General features: G+C 35.8%; 1 protein-coding gene and 1 long non-coding RNA gene across 3 annotated transcripts in view; one reads left to right on the top strand and one right to left on the bottom strand.

Annotated features, from left to right (window-relative positions):
• Positions 1 to 20,935, bottom strand: part of ABHD18 (abhydrolase domain containing 18) — a 49,970-nt gene that overhangs the window by 5,101 nt on the left and 23,934 nt on the right. The window contains exons 1-5 of one of the 2 annotated variants that reach the window (XM_045066423.1): positions 20,627 to 20,699; positions 19,206 to 19,223; positions 10,740 to 10,878; positions 8,621 to 8,710; positions 7,870 to 7,971 (exon numbers count right to left, since the gene is read on the bottom strand). In XM_045066423.1, coding sequence (XP_044922358.1) covers positions 7,870 to 7,971; positions 8,621 to 8,710; positions 10,740 to 10,841 — 294 coding nt within the window. In that variant the 5' untranslated portion in view covers positions 10,842 to 10,878; positions 19,206 to 19,223; positions 20,627 to 20,699. Of the gene's footprint in view, positions 1 to 7,869; positions 7,972 to 8,620; positions 8,711 to 10,739; positions 10,879 to 19,205; positions 19,234 to 20,626; positions 20,700 to 20,935 lie in introns of those variants that run through there. The other variant, XM_004747927.3, reaches the window with a different exon arrangement.
• The window catches only part of LOC106005371, a 63,519-nt gene that overhangs the window by 20,090 nt on the left and 22,494 nt on the right, over positions 1 to 20,935 (top strand). The gene's annotated exons all lie outside the window — the stretch shown is intronic.

Genomic DNA, 20,935 nt, shown 5'->3' with positions numbered 1-20,935 from the left:
AAAATACATTTTATTTAACAACCTTGTTAAAGACAAAACACAAATTTCATCAGTGAATTAATGAACAAATAAAATGTAGTACATACATACAATGGATTATCATTTAGTCTTTTTTTTAAATATTCTCCTTTATTTTCTTCTAAATGCTTTTTAATTTTTTTTTTAATATTTCTTCTATTTATTTGAGAGAGAGAGACACTGTGAGAGAATAAACACAAGCAGGGGCAGTGGGAGAGGGAAAAGCAGGCTTCCTATTGAGCAGGGAGCCAGATGCAGGGCTCAATCCCTGGACCCTGGGATCACGACCTGAGCTGAAGGCAGATGCCCAACAACTGAGCCACCCAGGTGCCCTGATTATCATTTCGTCTTAAAAGGAATGAAATTCTGATATATACTTCAACATGAATGAGCCTTGAAGACACTATGCTAAATGAATAAGCTAGATACAAACAACAAATATTGTATGATTCCAAATTTTATGAGGTAATCTAGAGTAGTCCGATTCATAGAGATAGAGAATTGAGTGGGGACTGCCAGGGGATGGAAGGAAGGGGAATGAAGAATCATCGTTTAATGGGTACAGAGTTTCAGTTTAGTAAAATGAAAAGTGCTGGAGATGGATGGTGGTGATGGAGAGAGGCAATGGTTGCACAACAATGTGAATGCACTTAATAACACCATTGAACTGTACACCTCAACATGGGTGAAACTGTACATTTTATGTTGCATATATTTTACAACTTAAACAATAACAAAGAAAAAAGAGATGTCAAGAATTATCTGAGGACTAGATAAATAAAAGACATACTATATTGCTAAATGTCTCCTCTTAAACACTAAAGTGTATCATTTAGTCTACACCATATGCTTAATGCCAAAGTTTTGAAATCATGATCTGCCTGAATCTTAGAACTTCCAAAAGCCTTATGAGTGTATCCTGGCAAGTAATACATCAACCACATCCACCCCCTTTCTCAGGCTGAACTAAGAAGAATTTAAAATTATCAAGGAAAAAATAATTGCCTATTAAAATCTCAAAAGTATATACTTAGTTTAAGGACTTGTAAGTACAATATAATTTAAGTAAAATAAACTTTATTAAATACTAAGGGCAGAGTCAAAAGAAAAAAATGACAGTATGGGAAAATGTATTTATAACTTATATGACAAAGCTAACTGCTTTTATTAAGAGCTAGAAGTGAACACACAGCCCAAAGCCACAAGAGAAGAAGTGAGCAAACGACATGTAAATAAAGGTCACAGACATTGAAATATATAGCTCTTGAACTTAAAAACATATCAAATTTTACTTAAAATTAAGTAAATAAAAACAATACTAATTTCATCATCAGGTTAACAAAACAAAACCCTTAAGTTTGCTAACACACTCAATTTGGGAAATTATGGAGAAATAGATGCATATTTTCCTACTGCTCGTATAGACAGACGCAAGCAGAAGTAGACAAAATCTAATATTACAAATGTAACAACATCTCTAGGAATTTACATTTGTGAAATGACAAATGTACAAATTTATTCATTGCAGCACTGTTTGTTACAAGGAAAAAAATGAGAAATCACATCAACAGGGTACTGGTTAATAAATCATGGTACATCGCCCATATAATTGATTATTATGCAGCAGCAAAAAAGAAAAAAGAAACATTTGTGTATAGTCCCTTAAAAAAGGTAAGAAAAAAGCTCTTATTTCTACTGGTTTAAAAAATTCCTTGAAATATTAATAAATAATGACTTATTTATTGAGGGAGATAGGACTTAGGCAAATTGAGAATAAGGGTAGGATGTGTTTCATGATATGCCTTTTTATACTTCATGATGCTTGAACTACATGGCCATATAATCTATTTAAAAAATTGAAGAATGACTCTCTCTGCCTGCCTTTCTGCCTAAAATTGGTTGAAGCCAAGGCAAAAAAGGAACCCAACGACCTGGCTAGTAGAACAAATCACTGAAGTCATCCAGATCAAATATATATATAAGAGGGAATGGAAAAGGAAGTTTGGAAACATTGAGAAATATAAGATTAAGCAAACTAGAATTACTCAGAGGGCTACACCATCAACTTTAACTGCTTTTGATTGGAAAACTGTTTTTATAACAAAAAGGAAGGAAGCCATCTTGACATTTCTTGACTATGCATGACTGTGAACTAGTTCTGGGACAAAAAACCTTTCTTTTTTTAAAGATTTTTTTTTTTTTTAATTTATTTGACAAGAGAGAGAAAGGGAGCACAAGCAGGAGGAGCAGCAGAGGGAGAGGGAGAAGGCGGCTCCCTGTTAAGAAGGGAGCCTGATGCGGGCTCAATCCCAGGACAGTTAGATCATGACCTGAGCTGAAAGCAGATGCTTAACCAACAGGCGCCCCAGGACAAAAAAACTTCTATACAACCTCATGAGTGAGAGGCACAAAGAAAGTGCAGGGTAAGACCACACTGCCATTTCAGACAACCAAAATTTTTGATTCTCCCTTCAAAAAATTTTCATATTGAGTTTTCTCATAAGCTCTCAAATATAGGCTTATATGTACAGGGGAGCACAAGGAACTAACTAGCAGGCCAGAGGTATTTTGTAACAAAGTTCTTAGGCACATAATAACCCTTTGAGATTATTCAAGACAGACTTACTTTACAAGAGTGAGATTTATAGTGGTATAATTACAAGTCCTAATTGATAGTGGAGAGTCTCGTTTCCTTTCTGAGATTTCTTGAGATTCTCAGTGACTTCCAAACAGAATGTGTAAAATTAAAAATTCACAAAAAGAAAAAAAAAATCATTAAAGGAACTGGTCACCTTACGAAACTAACAGGGAACCAATTAAATTTTCTGAAAACTGGTAGATTACAGTAAAGAATCAAGCATATATCTTGCCTTTCCTAGATGAATTGAACTACTAGGTACAATAATAGATAAGTGCCTTTTTATATAAGCATTCAAATGAATAAATAAAAAAAATGATAGAATATCAGCATTTTGAAGCTCTCCACTATTAAGACATAGGTATTAAACATGAATGGAGGCTTACACCACTAAATAGAGACTAGACATTATGTGCTTCCTGTACTCCTACTAAAGGAATAAAAACTGAATGGAGACTCTAGACCCAGCTGCCAACTTTCAGGCAATATAGAGCATGGGTGAACATGCTAAACTGTACCATGAGAATGCAATCAGAAATAGCTACACTTGGGACGCTTGGGTGGCTCAGGTGGTTAAGCGTCAGCCTTCCACTCAGATCATAGATCCTGGGATCAAGTTCCACATCAGGCTCCTTGCTCAGCAGGGTGCCTGCTTCTCCCTCTGCCAGCCCCTCCCCCTGCTTGTGCGCTCTCTCTCTCTCTCTCTCTCTCACTCTGACAAATAAATTAAAATCTTAAAAAAAAAAAAGAGCTAGAATGTGAGAAACTCTACAAATAAATAGCCTAAATTCATCAATTGATAAATTACAAGGAAAGGGAAAGGAATAAAACTTACAGATTAAAATATACTTCAAAGCACATAAAAGAATTGTGTCTAATGACACACATTGGGACAATAAAATTATTGTAAAGACAGAGGAAGTAATTACTATAAAAATCAGGATAATGATTAATAGTTGGGGGAGAAGGGCTTTTTAATTAGAACACCTGGAAGTGGTTTCTGGGTTGGGTGGTCCTTTTTAAAAAATTTTTTTTAATTTTTAAAATTTTTTTCCACTCTTCCCCTGATGATCCTCTGTTTTGTTTCTTAAGTACACATACAAGATTATAATTGTCTTTCTCTGATTGACTTATTTCACTTAGCATAATACCCTCCCTTAGCATAATACCCTCTAGTACGAGGGGGTATAGCTCAGTGGTAGAGCATTTGACTGCATAATACCCTCTAGTTCCATCCACATTGCTGTAAATGAAAAGATTTTTTTTTTTTTTTGATGGCTGAGTATTATTCTATTCCCTCTTCTTTATCCATTCATCTGTGGATGGACATCTGAGCTCTTTGAGTAGTTTAGAAATTGTGGACATAGCTGCTATAAACATTGGGGTGCAGGTGCCCCTTCAGATCACTACATTTGTATCTTTGAGGTAAATAACCAGTTGTGCAATTCCTGGATTGTACGGTAGCTCTATTTTTAACTTTTTGAGGAACCTCCATACTGTTTTCCGGAGTGGCTGTACCAGCTTGCATTCCCACCAACAGTGTAAGAGGGCTCCCCTTTTTCCACATCCTCACTAGCATTTGTCATTTCCTGACTTAATTTTAGCCATTCTGACTGGTGTAGGTGGTATCTAATTGAAGTTTTGATTTGTATTTCCCTGATGTCAAGTGATATTGAGCATTTTTTCATCTATCTGTTGGCCATCTGTATGTCTTCTTTGGAGAAATGTCTGCCCATTTCTTGATTGGATTATTTGTTCTTCGGTATTGAGTTTGGTAAATTCTTTATAGATTTTGGATACTAGCCCTTTATCTGATAAGACATTTGCAAATGTCTTCTCCCATTCTGTCCATTGTTTTTTGTTTTGTCGACTATTTCCTTTGCTGTGCAAAAGCTTTTTATCTTGACAAAGTCCCAATAGTTCATTTTGGCCTTTGTTTACCTTGCCTTTAGAGATAGATCTAGCAAGAAGTTGCTGTGGCCAAGGTCACAGAGGTTGTTCCCTGCATTCTCCTCTAGGATCTTGATGGATTCCTGTCTCACATTTAGGTCTTTCATCTACTTTGAGTCTATTTTTGTGTATGGGGTAAAGAAATGGTCCAGTCTCATTCTTCTGCATGTGGCTGTCCAATTTTCCCACACCATTTGTTGAAAAGGCTGCCTTTCCATTGGACATTCTTTCCTGCTTTATCAAAGAAAGATTAGTGCACCATAGAGTGGAGGCTCCATTTCTGGGCTTTCTATACCATGCCATTGGTCTACGTGTCTGTTTTTGTGCCAGTACCATATGTCTTGATGATTATAGCTTTGTAATACAGCTTGAAGTCTGGAATTGAGATGTGACCAGCTTTGGTTTTCTTTTTCAACATTCCTTTTGCTGTTTGGGGTCTTCTCTGGTTCCATACACTTTTTAAGATTATTTGTTCCAGCTCTGTGAAAAAAAGTTGATGGCATTTTGAAAGGAATTCATTGCATGTATAGATTGCTCTAGGTAGCACAGATATTTTAACAATGATTGTTCTTCCAATCTGTGAGCACAGAATATTTTCCCATTTCTTTGTATCTTCTTCAGTTTCTTTCATGAGTACTCTATAGTCTTCTGAGCACAAATCCTTTGCCTCTTTGGTTAGCTTTATTCCTATGTATCTTATGGGTTTGGGTGCAATTGTAAATGGGATCAACTCCTTAATTTCTCTTTTTTCTGTTTCATTGTTAGTGTATAGAAATGCAACTGATTTCTGGCTTTAGGTTTTATTTGCTGTTCTTTCTCCATCTCCTTTAGATTTAAGGTTAGGTTGTGTATTTGAGACCTTTCTTATTGCTTGAGAAAGGTTTGTATTGCTAGATACTTCCCTTTTAGGACTACCTTTGCTGCAACCCAAAGGTTTTGAACAAATGTGTTTTCATTTTCATTTTTTTCCATGAATTTTTAAAATTCTTTTAATTTCCTGGTTGACCCATTCATTCTTACTAGGATGCTCTTTAGCCTCCATACATCTGCATTCTTTCCAAATTTCCTCTTATACGTGAGTTCCAGTTTCAAAGCATTGTGGTCTGAAAATATGCAGAGAATGATCCCAACTTTTGGTACCAGATGAGACCTGATTTGTGACCCAGTATGTGATCTATTCTGGAGAATGTCCTATACATGTACTCAAGAAGAATATATACTTTGTTGCTTTAGGTGGAATGCTCTGAATATATCTGTTAAGTCTATCTGGTCCAGTGTGTCATTCAAAGCCCTTATTTCCTTGTTGATTTTCTCAGGGAGAGGGTGTTAAAGTCCCCTACTATTATTGTATTATTATTCAAGTGTTTCTTTTTGTTATTAATTGGCTTATATTGGCTGCTCCCATGTTATGGGCATAAATATTTACAATTGTTAGATGATCTTGTTGGATAGACTCTTTAATTATGATAAAGTGTCCTTCCTAATCTCTTATACTGTCTTTGGTTTAAAATCTAATTTGTCTGATTTAAGGACTGCCACCTCAGCTTTCTTTTGATGTCCATTAACATGATAAATAGTCTTCCATCCGCTCATTTTAAATCTGGAGGTGTTTTGGGGTCTAAAATGAGTCTCTTGCAAACAGTGTACTAAGGAGTCTTGCTTTTTTTAATTCAATCTGATACCCTGTGTCTTTTGATTGGGGACATTTAGACCATTTACATTCAGAGTAACTACTGAAAGATACGAATTTAGTACCATTATATTAGCTGTAAAGTCACTATTTCTGTATATTGTCTCTGTTTCTTCCTGGTCTATGTTACTTTTGGGCTGTCTCTTAGCTTTAAGGATCCCTTTAAGTGAAGATCACAAATTCTTTTAGTTTCTGTTTGTCCTGGAAGCTTTTTATTACTTCGTCTATTTTGACTGACAGTGTAGCTGGATCAAGTATTCTTGGCTGCATATTTTTCTCATTCAGTACCCTGAAAACATCAAGCCAGTCCTTTCTGGCCTGCCAGGTCTCTGCAGATAGGGCTGCTGCCAATCTGATGTTTCTGCCCTCTTATTCCAAGCTACTTTCAGGATTTTCTCTTCAGCTCTGAGATTTGCAAGTTTCACTATTATATGTTGGGCATATATTGATTTTTGAGGGGAAGTCTCTGTACCTCCTATATTTCGATGCCTGTTTCCTTCCCCAAATTGGAGTTCTCCACTATAATTTGCTCCAATATATCTTCTACACACCCTCCTCTCTCTCTCTTCTTCTGGGATCCCAATTATTCTAGTATTATTTCACCTTATGTTATCACATATCGCTCAAATTCTCCCCTTGTGATCTAGTAGTTGTTTATCTCTCTTTTTCTCAGCCTTTTTATTCTCCATTGTTTGGTCTTCTATGTCACTAATTCTCTCTTCTGGAGCTCATTTATCTCAGCAGTTAAAGCCTCCATTTTTTATTGCATCTCATTAATAGTCTTTTTTATTTTGACTTGATTACATTTTAGTTTTTTTAGTTCTCCAGAAAGGGATTCTCTAGTGTTTTCTATGCTTTTTTAAACCCAGGTAGTACTTTTATAATTGTTATTCTGAACTCTAGACCTGACATCTTACCTATATCCATACTGATTAGGTCCGTGGCAGTCAGTGCTGCCTCTTGTTCTCTTATGCAGTTGAGTTTTTCCATCTTGTCATTCTTGCAGAAAGTAGTTGCTTCTCTATTTGTAGAGTTGCAGCTATTGTTTTCTTAGAACTCCAGTTGACTTCACAGGTGTTCAAAATTATTTGATAGCTATCTAGCTGAATTCCTGGGACCAGAAGAAACTCAGGTCTCCAGCTTCTCTGCCATTGTGGACTATCTAGGTGGTCAATTTCTTTTATCTTTTTAAAAAATTTATTTTAAAAATTTTATTAATTTATTTGAGAGAGAGAGAGAGAGTGAGTGTGCATAAGCAGGGGGAGTAGCAGAGGAAGAGGGAGAATCAGGCTCCCCACTGAATAGGGCTCAATCCCAGGACTCTGGGATCACGACCTAAGCCAAAAGCAGACACTTAACTGATTGAGCCACCCAGGTACCCCTGGGTGGTCAATTTTTATTCTATTGGTGCAAGCCATACATTTGCATTGCATGTTTTTTTTACATCTATATTTTAAAATGAGGAATCTTAAAAACTAGAAAGCACTACTGCTTTTTAACAAATTTAAAAAACTGAGTCATTAAACACCATCAATTTTTCCCCCCAATTTATGCAGACATTAAAAATACTTACTCCACAGTATTCAAGCATGTGAATAATTTCTTCTTCATAAACTGTCTGTGTATAATACTGCTTTTCCAGCTCCCTCCAATTAATCGATTTACTTAGAACACCCTGAAATAACAAACTGTGTTAAGATCAAATCATTCCATAAAACATTTTGTCCAGTAATTTTATTATTAGTATGCAGAAAAGAATAAACATAGCAGGCTTGAAGCGTCCTATCTTTAGAAAGCCCTGCTTGCAATGTTGGCTCTTGATTAGAGTCTGGAACCTTGACAAATAAACAGTTCCTAATCCCAATACACAACTTTCTAAATGACAAAGTGGGGCACTCTCCCCAAACTTCTTGTACAATGTAGTTTCTGCTGAACATGTACTTTTCATCTGGAATTTTGGTACATGTGAGGCAGAGAGTGCCTAAGTGACTGACCCCTGATTACCCTGGGCTGCCAGGATCAATTGAGCTTCTCACACATACTATCACAACACATTGCTGGATGAATTAAACAAATCATGTAAGATTCCAATGGATGGTTATACCTGATTTCCTCTGGATTTTGCCCCATGTGCCTTCTCCCTTTGCTGATTCTTTTGTATTGTATCCTTTTGATATAATAAGTCTTAGTCATGAATCAGACTATATGGTGAGTCCTGTGATACCTTCTAGACAATCAGCAAACCTGGAGGTGGTTTTGAGAACCCCTAAACAATTAATTTTAATTATATATATCTACTTAAATATTAATTGCAATTAAATTACCGTAGTGAAGACCCCAGATGCTGTGGACCAAGACAGACATGGAATCAATGGCATGGGCTTAGGCCAGTTGGATACCGCTAAGGAAGCCATCTGCAAAATGTTTAACAGTCAGTTAGAGAGCTTCTGTTTAAATTTCTATTCATTAAAATGAAAAGATGTATTATTAAGAAGTAGTCTGGGTAGTTCTTGGTGAGATAAGATATGAACACAAAATCTCTAAATACGTGGGACATCTAGTTCTCTCAGTAGAACACAGGACTCTTAGTCTAGGGTTGTAAATTTGAGCCCCATGTTGGGTATAGAGAGTACTTAAAAATAAAATCTTAAAAAAAAAATCTCTAAATACTCATGAGAATGTCTAGCAACCTTCTGAAACTGCCCAAATCACAAATTCAATGACATACAACTTCCCCCTTAGAAAATAATAAATGTTGTAAAATTTTAAATCATCTCAAAACCCTTCATAGAGAACTACTTTCTACCGGATAAAAACAGACCAAACAGACTGAAATGTAGATGCTGGGGAGCAGGCTAATGATATTCATTACCTAAATGATTTGCTCAGATACAGCAAAATCACAACTATAAAACCTTAGACATTTGGGGCTAACTGCAAAATGCCAAGAATTTGGTGAACTACAAACAGATTATATAAGTGATATAAAGTAATGTAATGTGTGTGTTTAGAAAAGGGAAAAGTTATTTTTGGCTAAAGGAATAAAAGAAGGCTTCATGAACTGGCTGTCCCTCAGGGGAAATGAAAGATGAGATCTTGTCTTCCATATTAAAAAAAAATATGATCAAAGACAAGATGGTGAAAAAGGAAACAGTGGAAAAGCAGGTAGGAAAACAAGCCAATATACTTTAGTTTGGCTGGTCAATAGGGTACATATAGCCAATGAGGTGGGAGAGATAGGTCTGGAAAGATGGGACAGTATCAGATTAGAGGTCCCTTTTGCTCTGTATATAATGGGAAATTAACAAAGAGGTCTGGGCAAAGGAGCAGCATTGTCCAAGAAGTGATTTAAGGAAGCCAAAATGATAGCAATTTATAGGATTGATTAGAGCAGGTAAAACCTGAGGTAGGGAAACCAGTATAGGAAGTAATTCAAGTGAAAGTTATAGGATCCCAATCTAGGTCATAAAAGTAGAAACACTACTAGGTAGTGTTCAAGTTCATGGTCTAATAGTTCTTGCAAATTTTAATCAGTTTTTGAACTTAATTTTATAATTCAAATGACTTACCAAAAACTTGTTTCTTTCTAAATGTACTGAGTGGCTAATATGTCCAGGTAACAAACTAGAGCATATTTCTGAGGCCTCATTGAACCAACTGCTTCATGGAGAGAATAAACTGCTAAACAAGTAATCACAGTGCAGTGAAATAAGCACAAATTAGAGATGAAATATGGTCTGAGGTTAGGCTAAGAGTCAGGAAGAGCTTCTCACAGAAAGTAAGCTCTGGACTGGAACCAGAAGGGCAAACTGCTATTTTGGCTAGGAATGAAAGGGCCCCTGAGGGTTGCTAGCACCTGGCATAGCTACCCCAGTACAATAGCAAGCCTTTGGCAGATTTTAAATGGGAGAGAACAGAGATGAGATTTAGAAAAATCATTCTAGTAATGGTATGAAGAAAAACTTAGAAGAATATTAATGAGAGAAAAGACAAGCGACAGAGAAACCACTTGAAGGCTGTTTTACTACCCTCTAGAAGACAAAGTAAAACAGGCTGGTGACTGTGGGCATAGGCATAAGAGATAAATTAAAAGTATTTTCCAAATTTGCTATCTTTGCCAATTTAACAGCAAAATAAGGTATTTGACTTGAGATGTAAAAAGTTAAGTTTTATAAAAATTAGTTTTATTATTTTTATTTTTTAAAAATCAACTAACAAAATATTAAATCCAATATCTGAGCTATAACTGTGAAATAAGTAGTACAATGTCTACATAAATCATACCAAAAAAAACCCAACAACATTGTTAACTGGAAAAGCTTGAAACCTATTTCCAAAACTAAAATTAATTCTCTACCTGAAGTGAATTTTTAAAATAACTACATTCTCTAGATTTTATGAACATAATCACAATGAAATATCAGTTGAAATTAAAAGGCTTACATGTCCTCCCATGGATATTCCGGTCATTCCTAGAGGTCCATAACCCTCTCTCTCTAGCCAGTGCAAGAGAGCAGCAGATTCTAAAACAAGAGCTCCTCCCATCACAAAAAGGTCAGACACGTTTTTTAAGCTGGACCTTCTACCCTCACAAGACAAAAGAGAAAATTATTTATGCATTTACATTTTAATATAAGCAAATTTACAACAGGTAGCCAGACTTCATGTTTTTCTTTTAAAGGATGAGTTAGCTAAGTAAAACAATGGAATAAATCGATGGAATTAGAGTGCTAACGTTATTCTACAATTAATTAAAATTTATTTTTAAAAGGTATAAATGCTCTCTATCGAATCTTTTTTGAATTTCAATTATTTAGCTATTTTAAAGCCCAGGAAATCATATTTATTTGATAGCATTTAAAGAAACTTAAAAAAAAAATTCATAGTTGTTCCTCCCGTTACTACAATAGAACTTAAAGCATAAACATTTTTTAAAAGCAATGTAAAAGGATTTAACCTAACACTCATGTATTTCCAAAATCTTAAATATGCTGCTTATTTTTCACAAAATATACAATTTATGAATATAATCAACTAGAAATTTTTTCTGATTTTTGCATGTAGTATAGTTAACATACATAATATTAGTTTCAGATATATATGTGTGTGTATGTGTAAATATATGTGTGTGTGTATATATATATATATATACACGCATACATTTCTCAGTGCTCAGCATGGTAATCGTAGTTGCCATCTGTCACTATACAATGTTATTACAATATTTTTTTTTAAAGATTTTATTTATTTATTTGAAAGAGAGAGATCACAAGTAGGCAGAGAGGCAGGCAGAGAGAGAGGAGGAAGCAGGCTCCCCGCTGAGCAGAGAGCCCGATGCGGAACTCGATCCCAGGACCCTGAGATCATGACCTGAGCCGAAGGCAGCGGCTTAACCCACTGAGCCACCCAGGCGCCCCTGTTATTACAATATTCTTGACTATATTCCTCATGCTCTACTTTTCATCTCCATGACTTATTTATTTTATAATTAAAAGTTGATCCGAAAAGTAATCTTTTATTCAAATACATGTTTTGGTTAACTTAAAGACCAATTCAACTAGAATTTCTTGTTCTTAGAAACTAATTTTAAAAGTAAGTACACCTCTTTACAAGTACTTAAATGATCTTCTTTGGGGGCATCTGGGTGGCTCACTCCGTTAAGCATCTGCCTTTGGCTCAGGTCACAATCCCAGGGTCTTGGGATTGAGTCCTGCATCAGGCTCCTGCTTGCTGTTCTCCCTCTCCCTCTGCTTGCTGTTCCCCCTGCTTGTTCTCTCTCTGTCAAATAAATAAATAAAACCTTAAAAAAAAAAAAAGAAGTACTTAAATGATCTTTTTAAATTCTAAAACCATTCTTACACAGGCATATGTTATTTTATTGCACTGTGGAGATTCTGTATTTCTTAGAAATTGAAGGTTTATGGCAACCCTATGTTGATTAAATCTATTGGTGCTATTTTTCCAACATGATTTCCTAACTTCAGGTCTCTGTCACATTTTAGTAATTTTTACAATATTTAAGACCTTCTTGGTTATTGTATTTGTCATGGTGATCTGTGATGTTACTGTGGTAAATGACTTGGGGCATCATGGAACTGTTCCCATGTAAGATGGCAAACTTCACGGATAAACGTTGTATGTATTCTGACTGCTCCACTGACTAGCTGTTCTTCCCCTGTCCCTCTATCCCACCTTCCTATTTCCCAAGACATAAAAACCTTGAACGTACACAAGTTAATAACTCTACAATGGCTTCCATGTTCAAGTGAAAAGAGAAATCACAGATCTCTCACTTTAAATGAAAAGCTAGAGGATCACCTGACTGGCTTAGTCAGTAGCGCATGTGACTCTTGATCTTTGGGTTGTATGTTTGAGCTCTATGTTGAGTATTGAAATTACTTAAAAATAAAGTCTTAAAAATAACAAACAAATAAATAGAAATCAAAAGCTAGAAGTGATTAAACTCAGTGAGGAAGGGATGTTAAAAGCTGAGATAGGCCAAAAGCTAGGCCTCATGCAGCAGTTAGCCAAATTCTGAATGCAAAGGAAAAGTTCTTGAAGGAAATTAAGAGTACTACTCCAGAGAAGACACAAAATAGAAAGTGAAATAGTCTTCTTGCTAATGCAGAGAAAGTTTTACTATCTGGATAGAAAATCAAAACAGCCACAACATTCCCTTAAGCCAAAGACTATTCCAAGGCAAGGCCCTAACTCTCTTCAATTCTATGAAGGCTGAGAAGGTGAGGAAGCCGCAGAACAGTTTGAAGCTAAAAGAGATGGTTCGGGTGTCTGAGTGGCTTAGGCGGTTGTGACTGCCTTCAGCTCAGGTCATGATCCCGGGGTCCTGGGATCTGCATCAGGCTCTCTGCTCTGCAGGGAGCTTCTTCTCCTTTTCCCTCTGCCTGCTACTACTCTGCCTGTGCATGCTCTCTCTGTGTCAAATAAATAAATAAAATCTTAAAAAAAAAAAAAAATAAGAGGTTGGTTCATGAGGTTTAAGAAAGGAAGCCATCGGAGTGCCTGGGTGGCTCAGTTAGTTAAGTGACTGACTCTTGATTTCAACTCAGGTCATGATCTCAGGGGCCCCAGATTCAGTCCCACTTCAGGCTCCACATTCAGTAGGGAGTGCACTTGAGATTCTTCTTCTCCCTCTGCTCTTTCCCCCCATTCTTGCATGCTCTCTATAAAATAAAATAAATCATTAAAAAAAGGAAGCCATCTCTGTAACATTAAAGTGCAAGGTGAAGCAGAAGGGACTGATGTGGAAGCTACAGCCAAGTTATCCAGAAGATCTAGCTAAAATGATTAATAGTGCAGCTACACTAAACAACAGATTATTCCTTTCCTTTCCTTTTTTATAAGATTTCATTTCCTTTAGCAAGAAAGAGAGAGAGCACATGAGTGGAGGGAGAGGCAGAGGGAGAAGGAGGAGAGAATCCTCAAGCAGACTCCCTGCAGACTGCAGAGCCTGATGCAGGGCTTGATCCCATGACCCTAAGAGCATGATCTGAGTCAAAATCAGAAGTCAGACACTTAACCAACTGAGCAAACCTGGCATCCAACAACAGATTTTCTTTCTTTTTTTTTGTTAAAGATTTTATTTATTCATTTGACAGAGAGAGAGAAGAAGAGTGAGCACAAGTAGGGGGAGCAGCAGAGGGAGAGGGAGAAGCAGGCTCCCCGCTGAGTAGGGAGCTAGATGTAGGGCTTGATCCAAGAACTCTGAGTCCACGACCCAAGCCGAAGGCAGATGTGCAACTGACCAAGCCACCCAGATGCTCCTCAATGACAGACTTTGAATGTTGAAAACCAGCATTCTGTTGGAAGAAGATGCCATCTAGGACTTTCATAGTTAAGAGAGATGTCAATGCCCGGTTTCAGAGCTTGAAAGCAGGGGCTGACTCTTCTTAGGGGCTAATTACAGCTGGTATCTTTAAGCTGAAGCCAGGGCTCAGAGAACTATCAAGAATTACGCTAAATCTACTATGCCTTGCTCTATAAATGAAACAACAAAGCTCAAGCAACAGTGCATCTGTTGACAACATGGTAATGGAGTATTTTAAGCCCACTGTTGAGGCCTACTTGCTCAGAAAAAAGATTCCTTCTAAAACATGACTACACTGCACTGACAATACATGTGGTTACCCAAGAGTTCTGATGGGGATGTACAATAAGATTAATATTTTCAGGCCTGCTAACACAACATCTATTTTATAGCCCATGGGTCAAGAAATAATTTTGACTTTCAAGTCTTATTATTTAAAAACTGCATTTCAGACAACTATCATATGATCTCCCTGATATGAGGAAGCTGAGAGGCAATGTGGGGGGTTTGGGGATAGGAAAAGAATAAATGAAACAAGATGGGATTGGGAGGGAGACAAACCATAAGAGACTCTTAATCTCACAAAACAAACTGAGGGTTGGTTGGGGGGAGAGAGTGGTGGAGTTATGAACATTGGGGAGGGTATGAGCTATGGTGAGTGCTGTGAAGTGTGTAAACCTGGTGATTCACAGACCTGTACCCCTGGGGCTAATAATACATTATATGTTAAAAAAAAAAAAAAAAAGAAGAAGAACTGCATTTCATAAGGCTATAGCTACCATAGATAGTGGCTCCTCTGATGGATCTGGGCAAAGCGAATTGAAAACTTTCTGGAAAGGGGTCACCATTCTAGATGCCAGTAAGATCACTTGTTATTCACAGGAAGAAATAAGAATATCAGCATTCACAGGAATTTGGAAGAATTTGATTCCAACCCTCATGGACGACTTTGATTTTCAGTGGGGTAAGAAACTGCAGATGTGGTAGAAATAGCAAAGGAACTAGAAGTAAAGCCTGAGGATGAGACTGAACTGCTGCAATCTCATGATAAACCTTTAATGAACAAGGAATTGCTTCTTGTGGATGAGCAGACAATGCTTTCTTGGGATAAAATCTAAACCTGGTGAAGATACTGTAAAGATTGCTGAATGACAACAAAAGATTTAGAATATTACATAAACTTAGTTGGTAGGTCAGTGGCGGGGTTTGAAAGGATGAACTCCCAATTCGGAAGTTCTATTGTGGGTAAAACGCTATGAAACAGCATCACATGCTTCAGAGAAATTGTGAAAGAAAGAGTAAATCGATGTGGCAAACTTCATTATTGTTTTAAAAAATTACCACAGCCACCCAACCTTCAGTGACCACCACCTTTATCAGTCAGCAGTCATCAACATTGTGGCAAGACCCTCCTCCAGCAAAGATCATGCCTTGCTGAAATCTCTGATAATGGTTAGCATATTTTGCAATAAAGCTTTTTTATTTTATGTTATTTTATTGAAGTATAGTTGACACACAGTGTTACATTAGTTTCAGGTGCACAACATAGTGAGTTGACAAGTCTGTATGTATGCTGTGGTCACCACAACTGTAGCTACCATCTGTCACCACCATATAGCACTGTTACAATACCAATGACTATATTCCCTATGCTGTACCTTTTATTCCTGTGACTTATTCATTCCATAACTGGGAGCAACATATTTTTTTAGAGATCCATTTATTTTAGTGAGAGAGAGATGGGGGGCAGCGGGAGATGGAGAGAGGCAGACTCCCTACTGAGTAGGGAGGCCCAATACAGGGCTTGATCCCACGACCCTGAGATCATGATCTGAGCCAAAATCAAGAGTCAGATGCTCAACTGACTGAGCCACACAGGTGCCCCAGCAGTATTTTTAAATTAAGGTATGTACATTTTTTTTTAGACATAATGTTCCTGCACACTTAACAGACTACAGTATTGTATAAACATAAATTTTATAAGCACTCGAAACCAAAAAATTAGTTTCAGTTGCTTTACTACAATATTCCCTTTACTACAGTGGTCTGGAACTGAACCCACAATATCTCCAAAGTTTGCCTGCATAGTGATAAAAAAAATACTATCTTATTACTGAAGTGTCCAAATTAGAATCTATCTTCAAATCCTTAGTTCACCTAAAGACATATGTGATTGGCTTCTGAAAGAAAGCTTGTCAGGTGTACAAAAATTCATTTTATCAATGGTTATTATATGTAAATGTAGAGTGATTATACACAAACAACTAGGTGTCATAAGAATGTCAAGTTTTGAAAAACAGGAATTCTGGCCCCTAAAGAGCTTATATCTACTGTCCTACCACATCCTCTTGGAGCTCTAAGTCTTTAAGGCAGAATTTATGGAAACTCTGTCAAAACAGATCATACATGTGCTTCCTCATAAAAAAAGCCTATGTATCCTTATATTTGTTTGTTTTCTTCATTCCAATTTTCTATTTATTATCAAGTAACTGCCCTGATTATGTATTTTAGCCTGATATGGAAGTCTGAATTCTCAGGTACACCTCAGTTGTTTTTGTTTTGTTTGTTTTTTGTTCTTTTTTTAGGATTTTATTTAATTTAGGGGTGCCTGGGTGGCTTAGTGGGTCTTAAGCCTTTGCCTTTGGCTCAGATCATGATCTCAGGGTCCTAGGATCGAGTCCCGCATCAGGCTCTCTACTTGGCAGGGAGCCTGCTTCCTCATCTCTCTCAGCCTGCTTCTCTGCCTACTTGTGATCTTTCTCTATCAAATAAGTAAAAAAAAAAATCTTAAAAAAAAAAAGATTTTATTTATTTATTTGGCAAAGAGATAGCACAAGCAGGGGAGCAGGAGAGGGAGAAGTAGGCTACCTTATTGAGCAGGGAGCCCAATGTGGGGATTGATCGCAGGACCCTGGGATCATGACCTAAGCCCAAGGCAGACGCTCAGCTGACTGAGCTACCCAGGCACCCCTCAGTTCGCTCTTTTATATAGCAGTTACTGATGTGGGGACAGTTGTTATTTGTACCAGTGGACCCAGTTTCAAAAACTTTAAACACTGAAAATAGACATAAGATGTCTTTTGAAAAGAGATAAAAAATAATTTTTTATTACTTAAATTGTAAGTCATTTCTTAAAATGAATTACTTGAAAAATCAAGTATTATATTTCTTGGATATATGATATGTGATAGAATATTTTATAAATATGATTCTCATATCAATTCCGTGTACAAGAAATTATATAGTATTTCCACTTTATAAATGAAGTAGATAACAGATAGTTAGACCAAGGTCATACAATTATTAAGTGGCAAGTTACGACCGCAGCTTATGTCTGTATGACTCCAAAGTCAAAGTCTTTCCATTAAACCCATGCTGCCTCAAACTACAACTCAAGAAACTCTTTTGGATTTTTAAGCACCAACAAACAGGGTAAAAATGACATGCCTAGTTCTGAATTCAGAAATTGGTTCCAGGGGTAAGAGTTCTTTTTTCTTTTTTTTTTTTAAGATTTTATTTATTTTTTTTGTGAGAGAAAGAGCATACTAGCAGAGGGAGAAGCAGGCAGGAGGAGAAACAGGCACCTCACCAAGCAAGGAGCCCGAAGCAGGACTTGATCCCAGGAACGTGAGATCATAACCTGAGACAAAGGTAGATGCTTAGCCGATTGAGCCACCCACGCATCCCCAGAGTAAGAATTCTTTATTTAGCTTGGACATTAATTTTCACATTTCATAAGGTTTATTCTTTTATATATATAAAAATATATATGTGCATAAATGTGTGTATGTGTGCGTGTGTGTGTGCATATGTGTGTGTGTGTGTGTATATATAAACATTTTTTTATACAAATAACAACTTCCCCACATCAGTAACTGTTATATAAAAGAGTGAACTGAGGGGTGCCTGGGTAGCTCAGTCAGCTGAGTGTTTGCCTTGGGCTCAGGTCATGATCCCAGGGTCCTGGGATCAACCCCCACATTGGGCTCCCTGCTCAATGGGGAAGTCTACTTCTCCCTCTCCAACTTCCCTGCTTGTGCTCTCTCTCTTTATATTCTTTTATGTATCTATACATATGGAATATATATATATGGAACTTCTTTCCATCTCCATTGCCATTCCTTAAAGCTGCTTTTTTCCCCCCTGCATTATTTCAGTAGCTTCCTATTTCATTTTTCTGCTGCTACTCTTGTCTCAGTAAACCAAAAGGAGCCTTTAAAAGCACAAATCAGATTATTTCTCTGCTTAAAGTCCTCCAAATGTTTCCAGCTGCACTTATAGCAAAATTCAACACAAATGGCTCTTCATAAATCTGGTCCTTGCCTACATTTCTGAATTCATCTTATACTACTCTCTCACCTCAAGCTTATATCAGACTTTTCATTTATTTGTCCCTCTCTGAAGTTTCCTCCAGGTCTTTACCATGGTGGCTCCTTCCCATGTCCTCATATCTAATACTTTTCCAACTCTGTACTTACCCTCTATTATTCTTTACTTGATTGCCTGGCTTTATTTTCTTCATGGCATTAATAAATATTCAAAATCATCTTATTTATTTTTATCTATCTCCCATTCTAGAATATAAGCTCTATGACAGTAAGGACCTTGTTTTTTTGTTGCTAACTTCCCAGTGTCTCAGATCAAACATTTATTCAATGAATCAAAACCAAACACAATACACAGATTATGGAAACGCAAAAAAATTGCCTTCAAAGTTCATCATTTTAAAGACCAAAAAGAGATTAGACTACCTACACCACAAATTGTAAGAATAAAGAGTGGCATTTAATTTTACAAAGTAAATGTACTTTAAGAAAGAAAATGTTTTAATACTTCTTCAGTTACCACTTACAAATAAAATAGATCTTCCATCTATTAAAAATTTCTATCTCTTTATCAAACATTTTAATTAAAAAAGCTTAAAATAGAAACTTAGATCAACATTCCTACCACAGTTTTATAACAGAATTTTTTCCCCATATAACATTTGCAAGTAAAACTTAGAAATGATTAACTGAAGACTAACAAAAACTTTAATTTAATTTGGTATAAAGACTACCAAAGTGAAGGTGAAATATACTTACATTTGGTCCTTGGGTTTCCTGCAGCCATTTAAGAATGTGGGTCAAAGAGAAAGTTTTAAAATAATTAAATATAGTCTGTGTCTCAAAACACATTAACTTAAGCAACATAGCTACATCTGAATTTGATACTGAAATAACTATTTGATATTTGATACTGATATATTTTGATTTGATATATTTGATATATATCAAATATATTGATATATATTTTGATTTGATACATTTGATCTGATATATTGATATAAATATTTGATACTGAAATAACTATTTTTTAATTATCTCAAATAGGCTGTTGAGGAGTTCTCTGGTTTTTCAACTTCATTATTTTTTTTCTTTTTTAAAACAGCTTTATTGGTATCACATATCATACAATTCATCCATTTTAAGGGTACAGTTTAATATGTTTAGTATATTCACAGGGGTGTGCAATCTCCAACTTAATTTTTAAAATGAAGTGTTTTTTTTCATTTTTAATGTTAATTATAGAAAATCCAAGAAATATAGAAAAGCATATTAGAAGAAAAACTACTTCATCTGCAGACAACCATATTAATATTTTGGTGTATTTCCAGTATTTTTTCCTTATGCACAGGTTTTTCTTTTATGGACTTTGTGTTTTTAGGTTTTTTGCATATCTATGTTATACCACAGAGTTCTGTTTCCTATTTTTGCATTATACTTTTTATAAATTACTGTAAACTTTTTAATAATAACTAACCACTAAATTCACTGAATGTTTGTTATTTACTAGGCACCATTCTAGATAGCATTAAGTACTTAATACTAGGAGTAATTTCAGAGATTATTCCCATTTACCAATGAAAAGGTTAAAAGTAACACATCTTAAGTCATACAGATAACTAAGTGGTAGAGCAAAAAACATAACCAACTGCATAATATTCTAATATTATGAGCCATAATTTACTCAACTCTTTTTCTATTATTAGACATTTAAGCCTTACTATTCTAAATAAAGCTATATAAATATCTCTTTTCTATCACTTTCTCTTTCCTTAGTCTTTTTTTTTTTTTTTTTTTTTTTAAAGACAGGAGCAGGGCAGAGGGAGAGAGAGAATCTTAAGCAAGCTCCATGCCCAACATCTCACAACCTTGAGATCAGGACCTGAGCTGAAATCCAGTCATCCAGTTAACTGATTGAGCCACCCAGGCACTACTCTTTTCTTAGTATTTTATCCTTAGAATAAATTTCCAAGAATCAAGATTACTCTGTCAAGGGGCATAAAACATTTTAATGTTCCTGATACATATGGTAAAATGCTTTCCCAAAGAATTAAACTGGTTTTCACAGCCATTAGTAGTAAGAGTACCTATTTTATTTTTTTAAAATAGCCTCACAACTATTGCATTTTATTTTTTAAATCTTTGGTAATGTTACTTTAACTTTATATTTCTCTTATTACCAGCAATGTTGAACATTTCTTTATATCTGTGCATCACTTTCGTTTCTTCTTCTGGGAATAGTCTGACGTCATCTTGAAAGTTAAGTTAAGTACTGTTCTAAACCTCAACTGATGACTTACATGTGAATACATTTAAAACAAGAGTGTTTCATTAAGAGCAAACATTTGACATAATCTTAAAATCCAGCATAAGTTTTATAAGAAAAAGAAGTACAGTTTATCTTTATTATACAGTAGAAGCATAATCTCTACATTGGTTTTTTTAAAGGCATAAAACAAATTTTCACTTCTTTTCATTCTTGCTTAAAT

Source organism: Mustela putorius, unplaced genomic scaffold (assembly GCF_011764305.1).
Source record: "Mustela putorius furo isolate JIRA1106 unplaced genomic scaffold, ASM1176430v1.1 tig00003866_pilon_pilon_pilon, whole genome shotgun sequence".
Taxonomy (NCBI): domain Eukaryota; kingdom Metazoa; phylum Chordata; class Mammalia; order Carnivora; family Mustelidae; genus Mustela; species Mustela putorius.
Note: the sequence above shows the minus strand (reverse complement) of the source record. Positions and strands in the feature narration are given on the sequence as shown.